Source organism: Sorghum bicolor, chromosome 6 (assembly GCF_000003195.3).
Source record: "Sorghum bicolor cultivar BTx623 chromosome 6, Sorghum_bicolor_NCBIv3, whole genome shotgun sequence".
Lineage (NCBI taxonomy): Eukaryota > Viridiplantae > Streptophyta > Magnoliopsida > Poales > Poaceae > Sorghum > Sorghum bicolor.
In genome coordinates, this window is record NC_012875.2 from 56,370,447 (window position 1) to 56,398,036 (window position 27,590).

General features: G+C 40.3%; 4 protein-coding genes and 1 long non-coding RNA gene across 5 annotated transcripts; 4 read left to right on the plus strand and 1 right to left on the minus strand.

Moving 5' to 3' along the window:
* LOC8066784 lies at positions 4,135–11,613 on the plus strand. Its single transcript, XM_002447055.2, has 6 exons — positions 4,135–4,275; positions 9,080–9,115; positions 9,192–9,350; positions 9,425–9,542; positions 10,757–11,052; positions 11,138–11,613. Exons 2-6 carry the CDS (start codon positions 9,080–9,082, stop codon positions 11,393–11,395), a joined length of 867 nt encoding a protein of 288 aa, XP_002447100.1. The 5' UTR covers positions 4,135–4,275; the 3' UTR covers positions 11,396–11,613.
* LOC8066785 lies at positions 12,506–14,615 on the plus strand. The gene has a single exon (XM_002447056.2). It carries the CDS (start codon positions 12,821–12,823, stop codon positions 14,468–14,470), a length of 1,650 nt encoding a protein of 549 aa, XP_002447101.1. The 5' UTR covers positions 12,506–12,820; the 3' UTR covers positions 14,471–14,615.
* LOC110429518 (putative FBD-associated F-box protein At5g56400) lies at positions 14,968–15,939 on the plus strand. The gene has a single exon (XM_021463649.1). It carries the CDS (start codon positions 14,968–14,970, stop codon positions 15,937–15,939), a length of 972 nt encoding a protein of 323 aa, XP_021319324.1.
* Positions 16,339–17,129, plus strand: LOC8066786. Its single transcript, XR_002453792.1, has 2 exons — positions 16,339–16,512; positions 16,627–17,129. It is a non-coding gene; the product is annotated as an uncharacterized LOC8066786 (long non-coding RNA).
* On the minus strand, positions 20,474–23,620 carry LOC8066787 (multiple organellar RNA editing factor 3, mitochondrial). The gene is made up of 4 exons (XM_002448488.2): positions 23,144–23,620; positions 21,301–21,398; positions 21,141–21,206; positions 20,474–20,936 (listed from the first exon to the last, which is right to left on the minus strand). The coding sequence occupies exons 1-4, from the start codon at positions 23,497–23,499 to the stop codon at positions 20,722–20,724; spliced, it is 735 nt and encodes a 244-aa protein (XP_002448533.1). The 5' UTR covers positions 23,500–23,620; the 3' UTR covers positions 20,474–20,721.

The window sequence follows — 27,590 nt, forward strand, 5'->3', positions numbered from 1 at the left end:
ATTTCTGGTAATCCAGTCATGTCACTGGTGAGTCATTTTATACTATATTCAACTTTGAATACCAAAATGTCTGAAACCATTTACAGCTCCACTTTATATACACTGGCCTTTTATGTTGCCTTCCATGGTGCACATACATCTGTAATGCAATTTTCAGATTTCCTTGATGACTGTAACATTTTCAACCAGAGCCCTTACTATCTTGAACAGAAATAATTTGTGAGTTATCTACCCTTTACATGTACTTGCCAACCATGGCTCTGGAGTTGTTAATTCATGTCTCATGCTATATTACATTAACTGAATGTGGTGCTAGACAATTTATTTCCTTTCTTTTGGTTAATCAAAGCTATTAAAAATATATATGTTCCTTGGAGGAAGACTGATGTTTGTATCCTCATGTCACCTTTACCTATTAATTGGTTGTTTGAACTCGCAAATATATGCTTCCTTTATATGTGTCTAGGGGAAGACTGTAAATCCATGTGCATACACGTCATGGGTAATATGTAGTGCATAACCACATTTCAGTGTAGAGATGGTAACTCTGAACATGGTGCCATTGGATCAGACATGGAAGCATTATCTCAAGTGAACAAAAGAACTAGATAGGTTCATGTGTTATGGTTGGCAATGTGTACAAGAGAAGGAACGAGGATGCCAGTGGCTGAGCACGACGCCAACTAGGCGCCACAGCAGCCGGCGCGCGTGCGTTCATGGTCACCACAGACTCTAGTTAGGGCGTCCGCAATGGTGTTCAAATTGCTAGCTATTTGATCTCTAGGAAGAATATTATTGGCTCTCAATGGCAATTTGCAAATAGCTAGCTTAGGAAGTTGATAGCTATTAGAAAGTCGCTAGCTATTGTGGAGAGTATCGTTAGAGAGTTATTTCTATAAGATCGTGCTAAATTAGCTATTTATGAGTCGCTAGCTATTAGGAAGTCGCTAGCTATTTGATCCCACTCCTCGATAGCCAATGAGAGTGCTATTTTTTTAATATTTTTATATGTCATCTCGCTAGCTATTTGTAAAGTGCTGTTGAGAGCCAATAGAATTCCTTCTAACTAGCTATTTGATAACTATTGCGGATGACCTTAGTCAAGTTGGACACTCCATGCCTACGTGGTGTTTGGGGTAGCACGCCAGCTAAGTGCGTTGGGGAAGCCCTAAGACGCCCGGGGCTAGAGTGGGTTCCAAAATAGGAAAGGTTTACGTTACCTAAACTTTTGCTAAAGTATGTTTTCCTCTTTGAACTCTAAAATCAAGTAAACCACCTTCTGAACTTTTGAAACTATCCGTTTTACCTCTCTAAAGACGGTTTTGTCTTTTCTTTTTTTTTATTTCAGTTGATTTTAAGAAAATCATAACAAATAATAGAAAAATTATAAATTAAAAAAATTTATTTTTATTAGACTCCACATAAGTAGATCTACACATTACGTTCACATATGTAGAGTGGAATTCATTTTAGCACATGATGTATTCTTAGAAGGAAATAACACTTGCTACATTCACACATGAGTAGATCTTTAAAGAATAGGCTCCTAGCTTTCTAGGAGCTCAATATAGGAGCCTTTCCTTCGAAAATAAGAGCATTAGGTTCCACCCAAATACAATACGCCGAGATCATACACACAAAAAAAAAATGTATCCTTCTTGCAGAAAGTTTTCCCTTCTTCTAAGGCATTGTTTAGTTTGCGATTTTTTTTGGATTTGACTACTGTAGCATTTTATTTTATTTAATAATTAGTGTCTAATCATAGATTAATTAGGCTTAAAAGATTTATCTCGCAAGTTACATACAAATTGTGTAATTAGTTATTTTTTTACCTATACTAGCAAATATGCTCGTGCTTTGCACCGGGAGAAAAAACTATCAAACATTCATGCAAAATGTTGACGTGAATGTCTATTTGTGTTTTATTATCTTTCTATAATTTAATACAAATTAATGTCGAAAATAATATAATAATGTCCTATTAAACCTATATTGAATTAAAATACACCTTGATATACACATAAATATATTATAACTCCGACTTTTCATACTATCCATGTGTTTTTATGACTTTATCAATCTTTGTAGCTTTTTGACACATTATATCAAGCTCTATAACCTTTTTTTATCGATGTGTCAAGGACTCGTCTATACAAATCAAAAATCTATTGGATTTCAGATCGGAGATAGGCTTAGAGTCCTCAATAGAATTAGTAGGGAGACAGATTGAAAATCTATTTGATTTTAGATTGGAGATAGGCTTAGAGTCCTCAATAGAATTGCATACAAAGCTAATACGGAGCATGAAAGCTTGGTGTCATATAGTATTTGCTTTCTTTTTATATATAATCATAGTCCTATAAAGATGGACTGGTGAATAGAATTTTATAGTGAACAAAATTTCGTGGTGAACTGAAATTTTCATAATTTATTATTAAAAAAATATAGATCTAATGCTTTATCTATGCGTTCAAAAATTTAATGTGATTGGTCAAAAAGAAAATTTTTGGCCCAAGAATATTAGTGTTGAGTCGATCATCCAAGATAAGAGAGGTCAAACTAGGATCCTTTCCTTCGAAGATAAGAGCTGACATTATATTATTCTCTGTTGGTGTTCCACTTTCATGTCGACGCGATGGCATACGGTGTTCCGGCCATCCAGATCCAAATAAAAATAAAAAGCAACGTCATTTTTTACAAGTTTACATTTTGTTCTTATTTTGGTCGAAGATTACAACACAATATTATAAATTTCTTTTTCTTCGATCAACTCCAAGCGTGACTATTTTTGAGACTATTTTAGAATTTATATAGCAAAAATAATACTATCTAATTTTATAAAATAGAAAGTTGATATCTTTTGATTTTCGATGATCATTTAGACTTTGTAAAATAGCAAGGCTACTATGAATCTCTTCTTTTTGGAGAAATTTTCTATTTTAAATAATAGAATTTGACTATTAATTTTAGCGAAGATGTTGGAATTGCTCTAAGAAAATAAAAAAGAAAAAGTCTACATAACCCCTCAACTATACATGGTGGACTACTTCACCCTCTGAACTAGGGATGAAAATGGTACGAATATTTTCTGACTGTATTCGAGACCGAATTCGTTTAGAGGGGTTCAGATCTGTTCGTATCCGAGTCAAAATGTTTAATATCTGATACCTTTTCCGTATTCGAATACTTAAATCGTATATTTATGATGTCAACATCCAATAGTATCTTATCCGACATTGTTGACATTATCCATATTCGAATCCAAATCCGACAAATATGATATTAGTGATATCCGTCCGTATCTGATCCGTTTTCATCCCTGAACTATAAAACCAGATTTTCTACCCCTGAGCTTTCCAAAACCGGTTAAATAACCCCATCAGGCGGTTTTGTAAAGTGGTTTAGTCTTTTCTGTTTTTATTTATTTTTGTTAAATATTTGAAAAATTATAGTAATCATAGAAAAATCATAGAATAAAAAATCCAATTTTATTGGACACCACATGAGTAGATCTGTATAGTGAATATATAATGTGGTATGCTTTAGTATAAAGTTTTTACTGTAGCTTTAGATCTATGCTTAATTAATTGGAATAATTCAGAGGTCTAAAGCTACAACAAAAAATTTTGTACTAAAACATATCACATTATATGTTCACTATATAGATCTACTCATGTGAAGTCTAACAAAATTAGTTATTTTATTTTATGATTTTTTTGTGATTTACTATAAATTTTTAAAGATTCAACATAAATAAATAAAGACAAAATTGTAGGAAAACCATCTTTTAAAACCGTTTGAGGGGGGTATTTGACTGGTTTTGGAAAGTTTAGGGTGTGAAAAATCTGGTTTTATAGTTCAGTGGGTGAAATAGTTCAACGTGTATAGTTGAACGGGTTATGTAGACTTTTTCTAAAACAAAAATAAAACAAGTCTATTACAAGAAAAAAAAAGAAAAGATAAAAAAAGCTGCATCCCATCGTTGGATGAAGCCCAACCCAATAACCTAGCGTTGTGTATGGGCCATGTGGCGTTATGGAGTCGGCTGAGCCACGAGCGTAACAACTCACGCACGACGCACGTTCCGCCGTCACGGCAAAAGGAGCCGCCGCTCGGGCATTCGTACCCATTGGCCAAACCCATCCGACTCGTGCACAGCAGCACCGCCTCGACTCGGGAGGGAGAAGGAGAGGGGAGGCAGGGCAGCGCGGAGCCCTCCTCCTCCGATCCATCGCCGCTCTCGACAATCCGGGCGTCTGCTCGTGCTCGACGACGGTACCCGTACTCCTCGTCTCCTTCCCTTTGCATGTGTTTCTCCATGAGCCAGTTTTGGTGGGGCTTAATTGCGGGTGTGGTTTGCCTACAAATCCTCCGTTGGCGCCGCCCCTTTCCGTCGCGGTGTTTTATTTTCGCGTACCTGCTGATCGGACTTATTGAGGGGTTTGCTGATTTTGATAAATTCGTTGAGTTAAATCAGAGTTTGGAGATTGTTGCTAGGTTTACTGGATTCGGTCAGGGTTTAGAGACTTTATTGGCTCGTCAGAATGTAGGGTTTGATCAGGAATCGTGACGCGTGGGTTCATTGAAATAGGGTTTTAGATTGTTTTGCATCTTTTTTCGGCCAGGGCCGAAAAGACCGTTCACGAAATTCCGGCCGGAATTTTGAAAATACCATGTAAACCAGCACGTTTAAACTCGGCCAAATTTTGTCCGAGATCACCAATTTTTTTTAGAAATTTTCGGGCGAAGTTCCGTTTGCACAAAGTTACAAAAAGGGAGGAAGGATTTCTCTATTAGCTGAGTGTTGTTTGTCTAGATTTTAACTTTGGACTGTCTCTGAATTTGAACTATGGACTATCTTTTGCACGCCTCCTTTTATGAATTATTATTATGGACTTATCACTTATCTATGTTCCCACTTCCCACCTCCCAGTCATAACTAATGAACTAGATAAAGAGTTCCACAAATACGTAGTATATCACAATTATCTCTCCATGCAAATGCATAACAAACATCCAGATAGTTCACATGAGTGCATATAACAGGTGCAAGTTCCTACAGGCACAGAACATATGTCATAACAGTCCAGTTCATAGTTTCATAGTCATGAATGGGAAATATATAAGTGATAAGTCCATTATAATTAAAAAAAGGAGGCCTGAAAGAGATCAAAAGTCCATAGTTCAAATTCAGAGTCAGTCTATAGTTAAAATCTAAAGAGACAAGACTACACAGCTAATAGAGAAATCCTTCCTCCCTCTTCTTCTTCCTAGAACGCTGTCCTTAGATTATTGTCCTCTGCTTGCTCTTCAAATTGTTGTTGTGGGACCAGAGTACCACCTACTGAAATATTTAAACGCATTAGCCTCTTTGTCTTTGGTAAACAAGAAAAGACGTAAATGCACACACATGATTAATTATCATTCAATGGCTGTAGTTCATTGTCTGTCTTCTGCTGAGCTACTATCACCAGATTCAGCATAAGCAGGGCTGCCATGTGGCCTGCTTTCATCTGTGTCGTTTTCAGCAGCGGCGGAGGGTGAACTAAAATATAGGGGGGGCTAATTTGTCCAGTGCTAATTGTAATTACACTAATGCTACAGTAATTCTTTTCTTTTAAGGAATGAAAAATAAAATAATGCCTAGAACGTTGGCGGCCACAAGCCAGCTAATGAGGGCTGTAGCCCATAGAAGAGCTCTGTAGTGGATTCTATGTACAATTTTATTTATTGGGCTGTTATGCTAGCTTGTTTTTAAAGAAATGAGTATATTGGTTGCTTCCTGGGCTAGTTAGCTACAGCTGCTTCATGGGCCTTCAATGTTTTGGAGCAGGCAAGAGGGGGCGGGAGCCTAGTTTTGCCTCCCCTGGTTTTCAGTTTCTACGAAGTCATCTTCAACAATCCTCTTGTCTTTCCTCCTATTAGCCCTTTGTAAAGCAAGAATCTTCCTCCTCTTTGATCAACCAAGCATTTCTTTAAGACATAAATCATCATATTCATCCATGATTGGGTTTGATTCGTCAAATAATGTGCAATCCATCAACAGAGCACATGGAGCAGCCTCTTCCTCTTCTGTTTGATTTTTTCTACACCACCTTGAGAAACCACCTTCTGTTTGATGGAAGTGAGAAACCACAGCTTCTCATTACCAAGGCGGTTTCTCACTTTTGCATGAACTAGTGCGAAAGTGCTCCAATTCCACTCACACCCACTAAACGAGACACTGCGAAACAATACAAATGTCAACTTCTGCAGCTCTGGTGTATCACCGCCAAATAATACCCACCAATCCGCTGAAAATCAAAGGCACATGATGTATTCATATGAAGGCCCATACAAAAATTTGAGACATTCATTTATTTTTTTTGGGGCATTCATAATTTTTTAATTTTACCTGCTGGCATTTTGCCTGCTGCACCCTTTGCTAATTTTCCATTGAACTTTCCGTCATACGATATAAAGACACATATTTGTCTTATTGCTTCAACCCCACTCGATCGATTCAGCTAGCCTTTCAATTGCCTCTTCAAGAGCTCTCAGATACTTGTTATATTTTCATGAAGACGGAATCGATAGTGCCCTACTGGATCAAGGACAGAAGCTGCAATCATAGGGAACACATTAGCATGCTGTTTTCCAATGAAAAACTAGATACGGATAAATTGTTTTTCCTTACCAGCAACAATGAATGTGTCATCTTAGATATATTGAACCCTCTCCTTAATAACTCTCATGTATCTCTATGCGTCCCCTCACCTAAATAGACCTCTGTCTCTTTAATGGCACTCAACAATCTTGGCCTCAGACCAGCAACCGTCCTCCTCATCTCCATCCACATTGTGAAGTACTAAATAGAGTGGGCCAATTGTATCTAAGACAACCTTGACATCATTCCACCACTGAGAACTTGTCATACAACTATCAACATACTTGAAGCCGGGCTCATTTTTCCAGTATTGTTCCTCCACTCATTAGAGACCATCCACTATTCGAATTTATCTTTCCTCTCCCACAAACTCTGGAGGAACATGAAGACAGTTCCAAATCTAGTTGCATTCCATCGAACCATCTCCCCTCAAATTCTTATTTTTATCTCATTATGCAGCCTATTGTGGCTATGTAGGAAATTGGTACATTTTTTAGCATTGGACACAATATCATCAATCTTAGAGAATTTACACATGTCCTTCAACATTAGGTTGATGGTATGAGCGGCACATGGCTGCCAAACAATATGGGGGTACTTCTCAACAAGCTTGGCATATGCTTTCTTGTAATTTGTCCCATTGTCTGTGACAAGCTGCATAACATTCTCGTGGCCAATGTCAACTACCGCTCGTTTAATGCAAAGACACATAAATTAGAGCGCACATGAATCATGAAAGATAGTTTGCAAGGCATACAAAAACGACATAAATTACATACATTCTGGATGTGCTCACTTGCATTGATAGCCTTATGGAAGAATGTGCACCCATGGCAATACACCATGAAGTTGATAATACTCATGCTTGTCGTACCTGTCCATGAGTCACACATGACTGTAACACCATATTTCTTCCAATCCCTTTCCCTTTTAAAGACCTCAAGAGACTCCTCAATGCTCTTATAGTTAGCTTCCAAACATGGGCCATCGATGTCACTCCCACCGAACAACCTACTTGCTGTTCCTAACTCTTGAGTCAACCTCATTGCCGCTTGAAAATAAGGACAATTAGCTTTTATCCCTGCAATGTCATGAAACCATCTGGACCAAGCTTGTGCAAGTTTATCCACCACTCCTTCCTTCAAGGTGGTGTCAATCCTAGGCTGGACAGAACTAGAAGTTGCAACAAATGAGTCAATCCTTGGTTGTACAGTTGGAGATCTCCTGCGTGATCCACTACTAGCTGTTCGGGCAGATGAACTACAAGATCCATGCTCATATGAGGCCTGCCTCATATCTTGTTCTTGCTGCAAATCATTATCTGGTCTTGCCGTCTTGATAATGCCATTACCAAAGTGCATCCGCTACTCCTCGTTGCTTGCCACATAAATACTTTCTTTTCCACCCATCTTAGAAGAGCATTTTCCAACCTCTTTTTGGTCCTCTTTAAATCTCTCTTCCTATCCTTAGAATCTTTATGCTTTCTCCACATAGCATACTTCACATAACTTGGCACCTTTTCGCAAAAAGCGACATCACCTGGCACCCTAGCTAGATGCTTGTTAGTCATGTTGCACCTCCGGATTTCTTGGAAGTGCCACAAAACCCACATTTAAATCCTTGTCCAACACTGAAACCATAACTCACATTGAATATGCTGTGTCCTCCTTTACTTGACCTGCACAAAAGATTGTTTAAAAAATGTAAAACATAAATGACGTTGGCTTCAGTAAATACTAAATAATATGCAACTACTGATCCAAATTTCCAAACAGTATTGTACCAAGGGCAGCAGGAGTGGGTGCTGCATTCACATTAATAAGCACTGCTGGAGAAACAGCTCCAGTTCTGCTAGAATTGCTTGTACCCTCTCCACTGAAACTTCACATTTTTGAAGTGCACATTATTTTCCTAAGATATTGAATAGAGCATTAGAGATCAGAATACTACCTTAATAGACTGAACTTAATTTTCCTCAGAGATTGAACAGAGCATCAGGGATCAGACTACTACCATGTATTGTTCATACACATTACCTAAATTGAGACATGCTTTTGCAATCGGGTGAAAAATGCAACTACTATCTTCCTTGTTTCTTGTTATTATCCGATCTAAGTTCTCATATAGTAATATATATGGTTATATGATGTGACAATGGATTATATGAGTGTAGTGTTTGCATATTACCTCTCGTATCTGGTGACATCTGAGTGATATTTGCATCATGTGCATGCGTGTAGTTTTTGTTGTTGATTTATCCTTTTCTATTTGTGTTTTGTTTTGACCTCCTAATTTTGTTTAGAATTAAATCAGTGTGGATGTTTATATGTATATTGCTTTTCTTTTTTTCATTCTTATTTTTGTAAAATTTTCCTTTGTTCAAGTGTATCGTGTCACAACGTTTCTGAGAAAAGAATAAATGTTTTCTTGTAGATGGATAGAATGGAGAAAACAGAGAGGTTTGTACAGGTAGTTTGTCTTTCTCTGTTACATCATAACACTTCTGTAAGGTAAATGTACTGAACTTTCTATACCTTTTTACCAGTTAAAGAAATTGGCAGGCTCTGTGATATCATACTGGTCAATCATATCTGTTCCTGTGGAAGAGAAGCTAAACTTCATACCTTTACTTCATTATGCTAAGGCCGAGTCAGTGGATGAGATACCTGAACACCTTGCTGTTTCAGAGGACTTCATGAAAACTGTAAGTATGTGAATGTCTTGTTTGAAACCACAGATCTTAAACAAATATATCCAGTTCTTTTCTTTTTTTTTCAGGTGGAAAATGAAAGTAATAGGCTTGAGAAGATTGTGGCTGAGATGATTGTAAGGAAGAAATCTAAATTGGCTCAGATTTATCAAAGGAGTCATCTCGAGTCTCCCTTTGCTGGGCAAGGTAACAATGTATTAACTTATTTTTGAAAGTAGATAATTAGCTTTTTTTAGAAAATATGATGACCATGGTTGTTTTTTCTCTCTTCTAATAACTTCTTTGTTTCATGTATATCGTTTACCTTTGTATTAACACTGTTACTTTTCCCTTAAAGCTAAAGTTATCTGTTATCTAATATCCGCTCCAACTTGAGTCAGATTCTCTAGGAGTATCAAACTGTAACAGCCTAAAGTTAAGCAATTGTTGATCTTGCCATGGTACCCTACTGCTATAAGTAATTGTCAGCTTAAGTAATATATTCAATTGCATAGGAGATTGATCTTACCATGATAGAACAATTGCATAGGAAAGATCACACCAGTTAGTATCAAATTGCTGAACAATTGTCTAGCTAAGATATATCCTTAGGTCATCTGTGGATCTTACTAAGCAGTATTTCTATAGGAGATTGTTCTGGCCTGATCAGAGAACAATTGCTGAGCAGCTGGTACTGCAATTGTTCTTACCCTACTGCTGAACAATTGTTCACTGAAATTGCTCAGGCTGAACAATTGCTCAGAGAACAATTACTGAACAATTGCTGGACAACTAGTGAGATCTCCTACGCAATTGTTCTAGCATGGTAAGATATATCCTTAGGTGTGATCTTCTATGCAATTGATCTTACCATGCTAGAACAATTGCTGCACCTAGAAATATTCCATAGGTGACACAAGCTAGCACCTGGGAGGAAAGATCAATTCTTCTAGCTTGTGTCAAATACCATAGGAATGCAATCCTAAGGAAATATCCCTTTACTTTCCTGTGAACGAAAGGGCTAGATAGGAAAAAATCCTTAGGAAGGCAAATCCTCCAAAAATCCTGTGCAAAACCTTTGTATTAACTAATAATTTTTCCTGAAAGCTAAAGTTATCTGTTATCTATTATTTGTTCAAACTGTGTGTCAAGAATGTGTCGCTGCTTCGAGGGATATCTATCTAGCGTATGTACATAGTTTTAATTTTTGACTGTTCTGAAATGAGTGTCGTACACTTAATATTTCCTGATTTTTTACTTCAGTTTGTTACAGTTTGAATTTTGCTACTGAATGTTGTCTGGAAACTGAAGTTAAAATCAGGATTTTGCTACTGCATGTTGTCAGTTCTTTTTTCTTTTTTCAGTTAGCTAATTAGATTTTGGTAGAAAATATGGTCTGAATGTTTTTCTTTTCTTTGTAGAACCCTCTGATACTTCTGTGGCTTTTAAACTAGTCAAGGAGCAAATCTCAATAGCAAAAGCTGTTTCTATGGAACGCCAAGATATCGTCACAAGAGTGGAGCTACTTCAAAGTGCATGTGATGAAATTGAATGGTATGTGAGTCCCGATTTCAATTCCTCTTCTACTGAAGATCATCAGAGAGTCGCAAGAGGGAAAGTGCTGGTAGATTTTTTCCCAAAAATGATGGAGGATCTAGAAGACAAGGTCACTCTTTGGAACCTCAAAGAAGGAAAGCTTACCTTCTCATTCGACGGAGTAAGTTTTTTTTTGAAACATATTAAGTGTTATAATAGGCTATCTTTCTTACTTTGATTGTTTTCATACTTTTGATTTTTTTCAGGTTGATGTTAGACAAAAGGTCGAGGCTATGAAGACTTCCTATGCTCGTCACATAAAAACTGATATGGATGCAGTTCCTGGAGGCATTGATATACAACAGTTGGTTGTCCCTCGGAGACCTCGCACTCCAATGGTACCAGTGCAGGTGAACGAGCCACCACCACCGCAGCCATCAGACGGTGACGACTCTATGGCATCCTCTGGGAGTAAATCCGATTCTAAGGACTCAGACTACCACCCTAGTGACTCTGAGGAGTAATGGATGATTAGATCTTCCAAACCAGAATATCTCGTAGCAATAATTGAACCACGTTGTATTTGCTAGCAATCAAATTGTTTCTGCGATGATACCCGAATGAGGCTGCTTAATTTTCTGGTATTTGCATGTTGTTTGACGGTCTGGATTAGTTGAAAGATTCTGTTATTCGGTTTGATGGAAATGATTGAGCATAGTTGTGTTCCTGTTCATTTGTCTAAGTTTGTGTTCAGCTGTGATGGACTGAATTTCTGGATACCAAGAAACAGTGATTTGTTAATTCTGATGGAAGCAAAATAGATCCTTGGTTCATTTCTGTAGTTCTCTATTCGGTTGCTTACTCCCTAAATGTGCAAATGATTTTTAGTACAAACTGTTAACAATATTTTCTGCAAATTTATTACAATGCTGCCTGTTCGCTGACTGAAAAAATTATTTGCTGATTTATTGTGAGTGAAAAACACTATTGTCTAGTAGAAAAAATACAGATTATAAGACAAGTGAACATGTTTGATAAGACTGAAGCTTGCCTATGTTCAAAAAAAAAAAGACTGAAGCTTGCCTCGTTAACGGCCGGAGTAACGTAATATATTTGGACGGACAGATTGGGTTGGATATACACGTGTGGATTGGGTTGGATATACACGTGTGGATCGTTGGATGTTCTGAACTTGCAAGTTAGTAAAGTAAGATATTTGGATCGTTGGATGTTCTGAACTTGCAAGTTAGTAACGTAAAATATTTGGACGGACGGATTGGGTTGGATTTACACGTGTTGGACTGGATAGGTTTGGATGTTCTGAACTTGCAAGTTGGATTGGGTTGGATAGGTGTCGTCGTCCATAAGTGGGATCTCATTTGAATTGGTTTCATTGGACATGAATCAGTTTCAGAAAAATTTACAAAATAGTTACTATAGCATTTTATTTACATTTAGTAATTATTGTTTAATTATGAATTAATTAGATTTAAAAGACTCGTTCCAATCAAATTATGTAATTAGTTTTTTTCTATATTTAATGGTTATATATATGTCGTAAGATTCTGGAGAATTTTGAATTGTTAATGCCGATGCCTCGATTTATCCGCACCTGCAGCTCTCTCTCTCTCTCTGCTGCTCTTCCGGCGTTCAAAGCCCATGAGCGAGTTCCAAAAAAAAAAAAGAAAAATCCCATGGGCGAGCCCACTGGCGGGCTCGTCCAGATCCGCCGCCGCCGCCGCCGCCGCCACCTCTAATCTCTCTCTCAGCCAGATTCGCCACCACCGCCGTCCAGCTTCCCACATGCCAGTCCCCAAAAATTTCTCCTTTCCCCTTTCCGCTGCCCACAACTGGTCGCCCGATTCGTCGTCGCGCAACCTAGCTCGTCGGCGCTCGCCCCTGCTACGTCTAGCGGTCGGGATTGATAGCGATCGGAATTGCTGTTGCGGATGCCTCGATTTATCCGGACCCGCTGGCGTAATCGCAAGCCCTGGAAACCGGGTGAGCGCGCCATCGCCGCTCTCCGCCCGGTCCACCGCTCCCGCCTCAGCTCTGCCATAGGTAAGAAGAGTTCATCCCTGCCCCTGCGTGCGTCGTCTTATAGTGATGACCGCGTCAGTGCCCTCGCCGACGATCTGCTGCTCCTCATCTTACGCCGCCTGGATACCCGCAGCGCCCTCGCCACTGCAGCCCTTTCAAAGCGCTGGGCTAGCATCCCACGCGAGCTTGACGCCCTCAGTTTCAGTGTCAACGATATTCTTCCTCGGCGCTACCACCAGTGCATCAGGATCCACAGGGAAGCCAATTTTAATGCATATGGCTACTTCGCTAATTTCAGGGCGCTCTGCGCCAATGTTGTGCGTTATGAGCGACATGCCATGCGCTCCATGTCCATCTCCATCAACAACTTACTGGATGCGGATGACATCCATGACAATGACCCTGATGGCCGAGGTTTGCGGAGTGTTTCTACACTGAGAGTTGAGTTCTTTGCTACCTGGCCCTCCTCGGGCTGCATCAACCGCTTGATAGCCAAGGCTGTGGACACTTGGGGGGTTAAAGATCTCGAGGTTTCAGCGAAGTCTACATTCTTTAGGCAGGATTCCCACAGTTTTCCTCATCATTGTCTCTGCAATGATCCGCACAAGTCTCGCCTGCGAAGCCTGAAGCTAGCAGCTTGCCATCTTCCAGTATTGCAGGACTTCTGCACACTCACCAGTCTGGTCTTGCAAGGTTTGCCAGACTCAACTCCAACTGCAGCATATGTGGCTGTGTTCACCTTGTGCCCACAGCTACAAGCAGTGCACATCAAGTCTTGCAATATCAAGCAAGGTGATATGGCTGTCCATGCCCCCAGATCAGAGATTAAGCAGCTTATCATTGAGCATTGCTATTTTGGACGGTTCAAGCTGCACACTCTCCCAATGCTTGAAAGCATGGCTGTCATTGACACTTCAGTGTCTTACAATCTTAGCTCCTTCCCATGCCTCAAATACTTGAATATTACCCGATGCTATGGCGTCTTCAAAAGACGTAGAGTTCCCTGTATACCTGGTTGGAACCTCAATATGTTTCTTGGGGGCAACCCAGGAATAACTGATCTTGTTGTCCGCTTTACTGGATATGATAGATGGTTTAAGACATGGAGCTCCGCACTGTTGTTACCTAAACTCAGGAGGCTCCTGATCGCTGATGTGCCTTCATCCTGGGATGTTTCTTGGCCCCGTCTCCTCATCGAAGCGGCACCGTGCCTTGAGAGCCTTCACATCCATATTAGCCGTTGGGAAGAGGATCCTTGTGATGACATCGTATGGCAATCCCCTAAGTTCTGCCACAATCAGCTTAAGGAGTTGGTGATAACTGGTTTTGAAGGAACAGAAAGACAGATTTACTTTGTTAGCTTTGTCATGAAAGTAGCAACAAAGTTGCAGTCTGTTTCTTTGTTAAAAAATGGGCTTGTTCAGGGCAGAGGCCATTGGGACTGGGACATGGTGAAGCAGCAACACCAATGGGGCAATGAAGAAAGAATCAACATACTTAACCAGATTGCTAAAGATGTTCCTTGCTCAACAACTCCTGTTCAAGTGGTTCTGGAGTAACCTCCAACAAGTGTCAGTTAAAAATGCACAAGTTATGTGTATGCATAATGGTGCTCCCAATTTGACAGATGTAATGTTTGCATACTTGTAATTCAACAATACATTATGCCTATTAGTATTCAGTTTCCAGTTTATTTCTGTGCTATGAAGCGCATCATCGAGAAAAGTCTCTAGAATGGAATAATCCAGATAGAATATTGCATCTTTTAAATTTTAGATTTTTCATTTATAATTTAGCGGCAAGCTTTAATACAATTCTTTAATATAATTATCCATTACCTTATATACAAAATAATATTACCGTGGCGTGCACGTTTGGGAACAGAGACATGCCCGACATATAATAGTATTTGACGTGAAACAGTCTCGTTTCTATCCGAGCTACAACAACGTCGGGAGGTATATATAGGTATCATCATCAACATATCGCGAATTGCATGATTCGATTCGCATTGCATCTCTTTTTTTAGCGATCACACGGCCGGGGCTACTCCAGGATGGGGGTGCGAAGCAGGTCGAAATCCAAACGTCGACGAAGGGCGACTACATCCGCCGGTGCCGGCGGCGTCGTCGGCGGAGACCTCATCAGCAGCCTCACCGACGACCTGCTGGTGCGCATCCTGGACCTGCTCCCCGAAACGAGGGACGCCGTGCGCACCCACGCGCTCTCGCGGCGGTGGCGTGGCCTGTGGACGGGTGTCTCCGCCCTCCGCTTCGACTCCGGCAGTTGGCCGGCGGCGGCGGTTCGCAGGGACGAAACCAGTGCTGCCGAACAGTACCTTGCCTTCGTGGACGACGCTCTCACGCTTCGTGCTAAAGCGACGACGACGACGAGGTGTTACGCCATCGAGGACCTAAAGATCTCGCTCGACATATCTGACGCCGCTGACCACAAAACAGAAGAGCTCCTCCTGCCACGGTCCTTGAGGGCCGCACAAGGATGGATCCGTTATGCTGTGCAGCACGAGGTGAAATCTCTAGCCCTGAACCTGTATCTTCCATGGCGCTACGTAGACCACCGCCTACCCAAAGAAGAAGACGATGACGAGAAGGTGGATTTTGAGATGGCCCTGCTTGATGATGACCTAGCTAGCTCTGCAACAAAGCTGGAGACCATGAATTTGTCGTTGGGTGGCGTAAAGCTTCGTCTGCCATCTTCTTCTTCCACTGTGGTATTCTCCTCCCTCACAGATGTTTCACTTGAAGATATAACTGTCAAAGGCCACCTCCTTTCCCGACTCGTTTCACCACCATGCTGCCCACGCCTGCGCAAGCTTCATCTCACTGATCTTCGGTTCTCTACGATGGAGGGGTTGCTGCTTGAAGGCGACGCACTTTTAGAGCTATCGATAGACAGTATAGAGAATATGCAATCCTTAGAACTTAGGACTCCTAGCCTTCGGGTTCTCCATGTTCAGCTCTGCTCGGATCTTGAGGGGTTCACGGTCTCGGCTCCAAGGGTACGGTAGAGGATCTCATGTTCAAGGAAGCAGAACAATCTTTGCGTATTGTTGACATCCACGATCACTTGTCAAGCGTGGGAACCCTTAGGATTCAGCTGCACTCACATGGAGACTATGACGGCGACGACAAAAACGATACTAGCGTTCACCTCTTGCAATGTTGTAGGTTAACCAAAAATCTTAAAGTGTATCTTGAAGTTTTAGAGGTATGTCGTATGTATTCATGGCTAGTGTTTTCTTTTTTTCTTTTTTTTTTTGCTAATTCATGCATTTGATCAAACTATAAAAATTGATCATGCATCTACATTGTAAAAAAGAAACTATTTTTCGTTGACAATTTTTATTTTCCATTTTCTCTGCACATTTTTGTTTTGACCCTTTTTTTTGTAATTTGATCAGACAAAGTATCGAAGAGGTGACATAATCAAAGGCCAGATTCCGTCGCTTACTCATGTGACATCCTTATCAATTCATGTTACACTATGGGAACCACATTCCTTTGGAGCTAGTGTAGCAAGTTTCCTTGCACAATGCAGCAATATTAGATACCTCAGCCTAAAGTTATGCTACTTAATTAAGGTGACACTACTTATATATTCCTCCATCAGCCCATATTAGTTAGATTATTTTCTTGCCATGTTCTTTTTATACAGAATAAATAATGCATATATCCTTCCATGGTCTTTACTGCAGAAGGACACCTCAGAACAGGATCTCTTATGTGATAACTCGTGCCAATGGAAATCCCATGAGTTTTCCTTAGCTCATCTCCGGGAAGTAGAGTTCAAGAAGTTAGTAGGAACTGATTGTGAATTCTGGTTCATTCAATCCATATTGGCAAGGGAAACAGGAATTCAAAAGGTAACTATTAGCTTTGACCCACGCTACTGGCTAAAAGACAACAAAGATGCTTTTAAACTTGTTACGCCCCTACTAGAGGGTGGGTTGTGGACTACGTGCAATGATACTAATTTATTGTACAAGTGGAAGAGATGTTGTCTATGAGTCAAGACCAGATAGTAGACAGATTATTATACCGCACTTGTTGCATAAGTGTTTGCATCTTATTATTGAAATTTGAATGTCCTTGGAAAAGTTATATATTTTTTCTTGGATTATAGAGTGGGTTGCATAAATCACGAGGAGATTGCAGTTGTCTCTTGTGGAAATTGTATTAATCTCAATATTTCTCTTGGCATCGAGACTATACGTAGCAATTCTTTTCTTAAACTTTAGCTAAGTCTCTATATATGTCTGGTCTTCTTAAACCGAGGTTATAGCATTATTATGGCTCTGTTTACTTTGCTGAAAACTCATGATTGAAAGTACTATTCACTGATTTGTCGTGAGAGAAAACATTGTTCGTTCGCTGGAATAGTATGTCTTTCCTGAACTATTTTTTTCTGAAAGGACAAATTTTCTTCCTTCTTTTGAGAGGAGCAATGTTCTCTAGCTGAGGTAAAGAGAGCAAAAAGAATTTTTAAATATATAACACCTGGATAAATATTTGTTTCATTTTCGCTCGTATACTCTTGGACGGCTTGCCCTAAACCCTAAATTTGATGCGTAAACCTAATTTGGACTCATCATAGCTGATTGAGAAGATAGATATGCAGGCGCAAATTGGATGCGTAAACCTAATTTTGGACTCATCATAGCTATGGTACGGCGCAAATTGACGAGCTTGCCTCCCGTAGTACGAGGAAACGAAGCCGTCGTGTTATTTGTTTTGGACGGTGATCCATACATGGACTGGACGTCAAACACTCAATGTGATACGATTATCATCAGTGAGGTCAACCGTCAACGGGAGGTTCAAATTAATACGTAGGAGTACGTAATTAACATCGTTGGGTCCCGTCAGAGATGAATCAAACGGAGAGTAGCGCTATCAGTTGAGTTGAGGGTGTGATCAGATCACTCCGGAAAATGCTCCAAAAGCCTCGAACCAACCAGCATGTATAGTAATTAATACAATAGTAACAGTCTAACAGAGAAGATTATTTATCGTTTGAACAATGCAAGCCACGCGTCCAAACACGTAATCAACTGGAGCGGAAGGTTTCATGGATCGGACGGACGGTTCATTATGTGCAGGGCTCGTCGGGGCCGTCGGGGCCGTGGACGACGCAGCCCTGGCCGTCCGATGGCCCGCACACGCAGTTGCACCCGGGGAACTGCTGCCCCTGATAGTTGTCGCACGTCCACGCACAAGAGACCGCATTCGTCCTCGCCCACCGCCGCCCCCAGTATCAGAAATCCTAATCATTTAAATATACTAGAAAATATACACGTGCGACACGCACGTGTTTGTATGGTTGGACATTCTTTGATTTTATTTTCATTCCACATTATAGTTGTGTGTTCAAATTTTATTATTTTCTTTAATTGCTAATACATACGCCTGCATGTATTCGTATTGATGTGCCTTCGTATTATTCTACTTTTCTCAATTAGGCTATGTTTAGTTCCAAAAATTTTCTTTTCGACCCATCATATATCGAATCTTTGACGCATGCATGAAATCTTAAATATAGATAAAAAAATAACTAATTACACAGTTTATATGTAATTTGCAAGACGAATCTTTTGAGTCTAATTAGTCCATAATTAGACACTAATTACAAAGACTAAACAAAACCTTAGTTTATTTATTATAGTGGCATGCATGCATCTATATTTTTTTCCAATTTATTTATTAGTTGCATGTATGCATCTTTATGTGTATTTTTTTTTCTAGACAATCCGTGGGAGGCGGTGGTGTATCTCTATTTTCCTTTTTCCAATTAATCTATTTATTATACTCGTGCAAGGTGTGTTATAAATTCTTTTTTCCAATAAAAATATATCTTGATTGATGAAGAGTCTTACATGGTAAGAGATTGTTGCCTTGCCCATGCTCTAGCGGGCTTGCCTAGCAGCGTGTGCCTCACCGTCATTTTGCGTGTCTGCTCGAACGTCTCTAGATCCTCCATGACCCAGGCTTTGGTATTTTCAAAGCCAAAGACGTGTATGCATATATCTGCAGAGCTTTTCACATCTTTCTAACTATTTATTTGTTTGTCATCCGATTTGACTTATGCTTTGTACGGTTTGATAGAAATGACAGACACAACTGCAATGGCTCATGCGTAGTAGTGATTGGAGTCTTAGCCGTATAATGCATGTACGATCTTAAGCATACACGGCAAAAAGAAAACATACTCTTAATTCTTTTTTGAAATAAAAAGAGTCGGCTAATGAATTGGACTAAAAAATCGAAAAAGCAGGGTTGTGGTCGGACTGGTGATGATGATGTGATTTCGGCAAATCTTTTCGAGCGCCTGCGGGCATCAAGAAAATCGAGCACGTACGGCTGATATTACCCGACAGGCCTCTTGGCCAGTTGGCGCTTGGTCGTCATAGACCAGACTTTTTATACATGCATATAGAAGATAGTATACTATACTGTATAGCATACTATACGTAATAGATACCAATCCGACGTGACTCGTGAGTAGTTTTGCTAGTATGGAATTAAGTGATACACCATCACAGGATTTTCCTTTTTTGTGAGTTCACGAGAGTGGAGTCACGATCGGTTAAATTAAATTAGATACACGCACTGGAAATTCAGAATTCAGAAGTACGCAGACATGTACGTATCAAAAGCTATGCATGCGGGTCTGGCTTGGACTCTGATACGCAAATATGGAGCAGTTCCAAGGAAGCAAAATTATACGGGGACAAAAAACTAAGTTATTTATAATTCTATTATTTTCCGTTTTCGGAGTCTAGGAGGAATCTTGATTTAGGAGTCTTACATCTTACATCATGTAAGATCACGGATGACGGAGGGCCCATATAGCGCGATGTTTAGATTGAACGGTTATTAGAGAGAGAGCTTTCTAAAAAAACTCGCTCTTTTATAGTGTGATAAGTTACAGAAAGAAGGAAACCTGATCATTTGAAATAAATGATACTAGCCTTCAGTCATTAATGAAACCAACGAAAAAGAAGCTAAGCCATACTGTATGTGGAAGAATCGTACCGGAGAAGAGGGCGACAACGACTGAGGGACATGTTTGCAGACTTGCAGTTGCAGCTACGTGCACTACGACCGTTATGTGGATGTGTCAGTCTGCACTAGTACGATGAAGCACTGCACGTCTCTCTCATCTCCAAGACGTTATTAGGCTTATATATATGAGAGGGCTTAACCTCCTTCACAACAAGATTATTCCCAGCTAGCAAACAGGGGTATATTTAGCTTTTGTTACAGTTGGTCGTCGACGGCTCCTATTAGGAGTATATTTAGATTTGTTACTAAATCCTAGCATACCAGAGGAGCCTCCTAAGCAGGCTTAGCTTCCGTTCCGTTCCGTCCGAGGAACGCTGATGCAATGCAAGCGCTGAGGTCGGCAGATCGCTCATCGCGCCAATCTCATACGGGAAAACCCAGGAGAGCAAAACGCCTGGCCAGGTGTAGCAACCTCGAATGCCAGCAGAGGAGGATGTGCTCTGTTCTGGACAAAGCCAGCAACAACAAGACCGAGTGATCAAGAGGAATTTCTAGACAGCACCAAAATTTTCAGGACAGCAATGGTTCAGTCATAAATTCTGAAGCACAGCTTACATGGAACTCACATACAGCCATACAGGTTCCAGTCAGAAATCACAAGGGGCAATGGTATAATCACGAGATTTAGCTCAAATAGTTCTGGCGCGAATTTAGTTTATAAACAACGACGGTTTCAAGCGTGAAGTCTCTGACACTGATGCTACATTCCTACTCCTGGTGGCATGGTTTCAGTGCTGCTCTTGGTTCTGTGTAGCCTGCTGTGGAAATGGTGGCGGCCTATGCTGCTGTGTCGAAGGGCCTCTTTGCATTGTCTCCCTCCGCTCCACTTGGACAACCTCACGTCGTCTGTCGTAGCGAGGACGAGGCTTACTCCTTACCTGCTGTCTCTCATTGAATCTGAACTGAGGTCTGTGTATGACCTTGCCATCTACGAAAAGATCACCTGCCAAGTGGTAAGTGTAATCTTAGTGCAAGCAAAGAGCAACCCATACAATATGGGACTAGACAAGACTGACACCTCACTTGTAAGCTGTAAGATGAAGTGATGAACATTGAGCAAGAAAGTAAAATCATAGAGAATTATGGTCCGGCTGGATCGAGACTGACCAGTGAGATTTCACTGAACTAACAAACAACAGTTGCTTACCTCCGTAGTCCTTGTTAGGAACATCCAGATATGAATCAGGCAACACCCAAAGAACTCCCGGCAATCCTTCAAGAAGTGAAGGCAACATAAAAATTGAATTCAGTTAAAACATCACGGTGCAAAAGAACCTTAGCCACAATTAGACCAATGGAAATTCCACCTTTAACTTTGTATGATAACTCCTCTGAAATCAATGCACCAAACCCTGTGTATGTTGAAGTGCACACTGAGTAGATTTTCTTCTTTGCTTCCTCCTCACTGCACGAGAGAATCACAATCAAAATTTCAGTTCTCACATGACAAGATTAAGAGTTATACATCTGGATACATGTGTGTTTACAAACTTTGGTTTGTTATATCAGAGCATGGTAGTATGTTGACAAGAGTTGTACATAAACTATGAAGAAAGAGTGAGTCAGAATATACTCTTGCAACCATTAAATGCACTTATCATGCAAATGATGATAACTAATCATAATTTATTAAAGAAGAATTCGCATCAACAAGAACACATATTCGACAGCCTATCTGCCAGAAAGTCCCCAAAGCTGGGCTCCGACAATCCAGCACATCACTGAAAAGAACTAGGCCTCCAGAACCAAGTGGGTTTTTGGCTGCGCTGCGTCTGCCAGATGGTAAATCGGCTGCAATCGGGCAGCAAAACAGGAGCATAAGAGAAAAATAATTTACAACTGCACACTTTATTCAATTAGGAATCACTCCCTAATAGGATGTATCTTAAGGACTTAAGGTGTATCGGTAAATCAAGATCATAAGGTGATCCATTCTTGACTACTTACAATAAAGTTGTGCAAAAGATTAGAGGTGATAACAGATCAATTATCGATCAGATAATTCAAATATGGTTCCTGGATAAAACATAATAATCAAGATTCACTGCATCTTAAATACTCCCTCCGTTCCAAATTATAAGTCGCTTTGACTTTTTTGGGTAAAAAAAGTCAAAGCGAGGGGAGTAGTTCTGATGTCAATGCCTGGGAAATCAATAATCTTGAATCTCTACTGAATTTCTATTAATAGAAGCCAACATAGAAAATGCTCTTGTTTATTAGTCAAATGTTGGAAAATCTCTACTGAATTTGAAGTTTATTAGTCAAATGTTGGAAAATCTCTACTGAATTTGAAAATGCAGTCAAATGCCCATGAGCCGTCATGCTTAGGGCCACCCATTTCAGTCAAATGCGCATAAGCTTGCATGCCTAATACCATTTAGTGCAGTCAAATGCACATGTGGCTGAGCTGCATGCATAGGGCTCCAGGGATTCATATTTTTTATATGTTTTCCTGTCAAAATAGAGCTTATTCTCTGATGGTGAAATATCTATCCCATGTTGGATCAAAAAACTGAGCAAGTTATGGAACAATGTTTTGCTTATTCAAATCCTCCCACCTCAGGATAGCAAGCACTTTGAAGTGAGTCACGTGGGAGATTCCCATTATCTAGCATTGAACCTGCTCATGATCCTAAGGCTATAGAGCATGGAGCAGACAGAGAGATGAAAGGACCACCTTCTCCTGCTTGCTTGCTTAAGTGCTACTTAACTTCACTGTAGTTGAAACTCGTCAGGCTGTTCATTTCAATCAAATGTGCCTAGGGGCATCAGCGCAGTCTAATGCCCATGTAGGTAACGGGCAAGAAACTACATAGCTGACAACGCGGTGTGCCTAGGCCCAAAGGTGAGTCAAATGCTTTTAACAGCAAGGCTCAATGCAATGCGTTGCTGTAAGGTTGCAGGCACGAACCTCACGTCATGAGAGTACAGGAAGGGGAAATCGAGAATTAACTAACCAATAACATCTCTAACAATGTAACCAACTGGTGACACATTCAATTAGTAGGGCTTTTATCCGCCTAATGTGTTTTGTTGGTCAGGTCACGAATAGTTACAACAAAATGCATAGCTCAATCGCGAATTCAATTAGCTCAACGTGATTGCTCCAACAAGACGCAACAAATGCGCATACACAGACACGGCGCATACCTTCCGAGGACGGCTGCGAGGGTCTTGACGTAGGCCCCGACCATCTCCTCCTCGGAGGGCTTGGGGTCGGTGGGGAACTCCATGACGATGAGCCAGTGCTCGTAGTCACAGCCGTCGAGAAGGATCGTCTCCTTGGGCGGCCGGTTGCTCCAGTTCGGGGACGGGTCGTTCAGCGGCGAGTACCCGGACCCGCCGGACGACGCGGTCCTGGCCCCGCGAGACGCGAGAAGGGCCCACGGGGCGACGTGTGCTGAGGCAGCCGAGGCGGCGAGCGGAACCAGGCGGCGGGGGAGCGCGCGGGAGGAGTAGAGGAGGAGCGCAGAGAGGCCGCGGCGGGTGGCTGATGCAGCCGCCATGGTTCGGGGTACTCGGTAGGGAACTCCGATAGAGACGGCGGCGGGGCGGGGAGGAGGCGGCGTGGGCGTGAGATGGTCGCCGGAGAGACCCGGATTGGGATGCGGAATGAATGGGGTGATAAAATACCAGGTGGGCTGGATGGGTTGGTCTGGTCTGGGTCAACAAAAAAGTTGGGCCGCTCATTGTCTTTGAGGCCTTGTTTAGTTTCTACTCCGTAAAAAAATTTATAATTTTTTTGAAATTTCCTATTATATCGAATCTTACGACACAAAATATAAATAAAAATAAAATTAATTACACAATTTATTTGTAATTTGCGTAACGAATCTTTTAAGCCTAATTAGTCTATGGCCATGTTTGATACTCTAACTAAGTTAGAGGTTAGAGTTATTATCTGGCTCATGACTAGCTCTCAACTAAGTGTAGCCAAAGAGGTGTTTAGATGCAAGGGTTAGATTGACAATAAATGTACTTTCCAATCATTTAGCTTCTTTCCGGCCAGTTTTGATGTGGTCTCGTCCCGCTCACAAATGACATTGCTTCACATGGTACCTTGCGGGTTGTGTTTGCCAGTGCTGGCGACATGCTATTTTTTCATTGCTCCATATGGTACCTTGTGGGCCGTTTTACCATTGTTGGGAGGCGGTGGTGGCTTGAGGTGGCGGCATGGTTGGGAGGCGGCGGCGAGGTGAGCTGGAAGGTGACAGTGCTGGTAACCAGGAGGGGCCACAGCTGGGAGGCGTCGCGAGTGAGGATCCCGTACTACAAGAGCCGCGACTGGGAGGCGTCACGAGTGGGGATCCCGCGCGACAGGGGCGGTGCCTGGGAGGCGTCGCGAGTGGGGATCTAGTGCGACAGAGGCAATCCCTTTTCTTATGGGCCCACCTCAAATAGCCCCAAATAATCCAAAGTAATTTTTTGGGTGGGCTGGAAGCAAATAACCATAATCTAATGTGGATACTTTAGGATTATTTGAGTTCTAAATAGTTAAATATAACTCTAACCCGTAGATCCAAACAAAATTTATGCTTATATAATATTTATCAATACAAATAAAAGTACTACAATATCTATTTAATTTTAAAAAATAGAACCAAACAAGGCCTCTAGCCTCCTGAGGTAGCGGGTCCCGTAGCCCGCAGCAGCAGCAGCAGCAGAGCGCACTTAGCAGCCGTGTTTCTCTCGGCGCGGCGTGATCAATGGCGCGCTCCACCTGACTCCGGCGAGCGCGAGCGCAAACGCAAGCGTCTGTTAGCACTTGGCACGTTCCCTCGACTAGGGATGCGTGAGAGGTCGTTTCGCTGAAATTTGACAGCGGTTAAAGGTCTTATTTAATTGAAGATGTGAAAAGTTTTTGATATTATAGTATTTTTGTTTTTATTTAATAATTATTGTTTAATTACAGATTAATTAGTTTTAAAAAATTCGTCTTATAAATTACAGATAAATTGTGCAATTAGTTATTTTTTTATCTATATTTAATGTTTCATGCATATGCCGTAAGATTCGATATGACAAGAAATCTTAAAATGTTTTTAGATTTTAGTGTTTGAACTAAACAAGACCTAATGCTAGTGCTGAAAAATAGTGACTCACACGCTCAAGTGAACAGCCGGCGAGGACTTGTTTAGTTTCCAAAAAATTTTGCAAAAAAAAAAATTCTCCATCACATTAAATCTTACGACGCATGTATAGAACATTAGATATAAATGAAAATAATGACTAATTATATAGTTTACATATAATTTACGAGACGAAACTTTTAAACCTAGTTAATTTATGATTGGACAATATTTATTAAATATAAACGAAAATACTATTGTGTCTATTTTGCAACGTCTATGATCAATATAATGGACAGGCATGAGTATGACGCTGTCAAATACGTCTAGCGCTTAGTGCTGGGCTGCCGGGCATTCTTCTGCCCCCGATGTGGCATGTTCCTTCGTAGTTTGTGAATCTTGATTGGGGGCAATGTGCCAATGCAGGTTTTGTGAATTGTGATCGGTACACATCAGGTGTTCCACTTCCGGTTCACTGTACTTGAAATTTTTTTGCAAAATATGAACAATAGTAATTTTATTTATATTTGATAAATATTATCGAATCATAGACTAACTAGGTTTAAAAGATTCCTCTAGTAAATTATATACAAACTATATTTAATGTTTTATACATATATTTTGTAAGATTTGATGTGACAAGATTTGACTGGCAGCTCGTAACCGTCAGGCTCAGATTCCGGAGTTCAATGACGTGTGCCGACTGCCGCTCTGCTCAGTCAAAAGCGGCAATGTACCCATCGTCGTGAGCTGCCAAATACTTCTGCTCTTATAGTTGATGATTGCTCTCACTTAGGCTTTAGATCATCCAAAAACCAAAAAATTTTCAAGATTTTTCGTCACATCAAATCTTACGGCATATGCATTGAAGATTAAATATAGATAAAAACAAAACTAATTACACAGTTTGCCTATAAAATTGCGAGACAAATCTTTTAAACCTAGATACTTCATGATTGGACAATGTTTGTCAAATAAAAACGAAATTGCTACAATATCAAAATCCAAAAACTTTTTAGATCTGAACAAGGCCTTACCAGGTGGCAGTGCTATTCACATGTCACGCCGTGTAGTATTTTCAGTAGCGAAGTTCGAAAATTTTATTTAATTTTTGAACATCGAACTATTGTATTTCGGTTGCACGAAATATTTTAACATAAAAAACTATCAATATCAGAATGATTCGGCAAATTGATTTGTTTCAAAGGTGATTTTGTATTTTTCTGAAAAAAAAATAAAAATGTTTTTGTCTTAAAAAATAAATAACTAATATATATATATGAAAAAATATGAAACCATATCTAAAAATTTAATCTAAATGTTGGTGTCGTATTTGGAGTTATTTTTTTTTATCACATTTGGAGTTATTTGTATTTTACATGTTTCTGTTTCTAGTCTTTTTAGTGTTTATATAGTCATGTTCACTACTTATTTGAATCATTATTTATACTACATTATATCCGAGATTGACCGAGAGAATCCATAGCGGACTACAGTACATAGGAGACTTGAAAGACGACAACAACTTTGCATGTGCCATTCTCCGGCACACATAGATCAAATTTAATAACTAGTATAACATTTGTAGCCCTCCAAAAACAATTTCTTTAATTTAACCAACATATTTGGTACTCTATTTTGAGAATGGATTCTCTTAGTCGATCTCTAGGTTTAGTATAGTACTAGGTAGTATGCCCGTGCGTTGCTACAGGACAATTAAATTTTTATACTTAAAACATACAGATCGCATGATAAGATAACAATACTGTGAAATTAAATATCGATAACATTTAATCTGAAAAGCTAAGTTCGTGAAATTAACACAGTCACAAAGAGTGCAGCTCACAGTCTCACAAACTTTATTATGTAGACCTTTTCACGATACGACTAAGATATACAATCTAATATTTAACCATACGCACACGAATTCTTTTAATCCAAGGGATTATAAAGGTTTCCTCTCATTTCCTATCTCCAAATCTATTCAGGGCACGTGAAAAAATTGAAATACCCTGCCTTCTTATCCTATCCGAGCACCTAGACACACGCGCTGGTTCGCACGGCCACGAAGGGGAGCAAGGCCGCCTGCCTGTATGGAATCACAACCTACTCCATGGTGTAGGCAAGTAATCACATGTTTTTTTGCACTGTTCGTCTAAAGAGCTGTTTAGACTGTTTAAACGTTGTGTAAGCGTTACACAGGTACACTGTTTCTGTTGAATCATTCGTTTATCCTGTTTAATTGACAGTTTAGCCCGTTTAATGGACTGTTTAGCCCAAATAATGGCTAAACGACAGAGACCGACTGTTTACCGTTTAGCATTTAGGAAAACATTGATTTTTCTTTTAAAAAGAAATCCCATGTTTGGCCTTACGGTGTTTCAAGTTCTGATAGGTTCAATGGGCCAACCAAGATAAAATAAACTTGAAGTACAGAGCTAATTATTCTTTGTCAAAGTTGTTTCATAAGTTCTGTGCTTCGCTAATACGTCAAGACATTGCCGGAACTTTTTTTTGGCTATAGCCAG

Excerpts from the sequence above, each read along its gene's own strand:
- LOC8066787 (XM_002448488.2), bottom strand. The coding sequence starts at position 23,499 with ATGGCGGCTGCATCAGCCACCCGCCGCGGCCTCTCTGCGCTCCTCCTC. Across the intron at positions 21,399-23,143 it reads CTCGCAGCCGTCCTCGGAAG|TGAGGAGGAAGCAAAGAAGA; the intron begins GTATGCGCCGTG and ends TCTCTCGTGCAG. Across the intron at positions 21,207-21,300 it reads GTTATCATACAAAGTTAAAG|GATTGCCGGGAGTTCTTTGG; the intron begins GTGGAATTTCCA and ends CACTTCTTGAAG.
- LOC110429518 (XM_021463649.1), top strand. The coding sequence starts at position 14,968 with ATGGGGGTGCGAAGCAGGTCGAAATCCAAACGTCGACGAAGGGCGACT.
- LOC8066784 (XM_002447055.2), top strand. The coding sequence starts at position 9,080 with ATGGATAGAATGGAGAAAACAGAGAGGTTTGTACAG. Across the intron at positions 9,116-9,191 it reads AAACAGAGAGGTTTGTACAG|TTAAAGAAATTGGCAGGCTC; the intron begins GTAGTTTGTCTT and ends CCTTTTTACCAG. Across the intron at positions 9,351-9,424 it reads CAGAGGACTTCATGAAAACT|GTGGAAAATGAAAGTAATAG; the intron begins GTAAGTATGTGA and ends TTTTTTTTTCAG.
- LOC8066785 (XM_002447056.2), top strand. The coding sequence starts at position 12,821 with ATGCCTCGATTTATCCGGACCCGCTGGCGTAATCGCAAGCCCTGGAAA.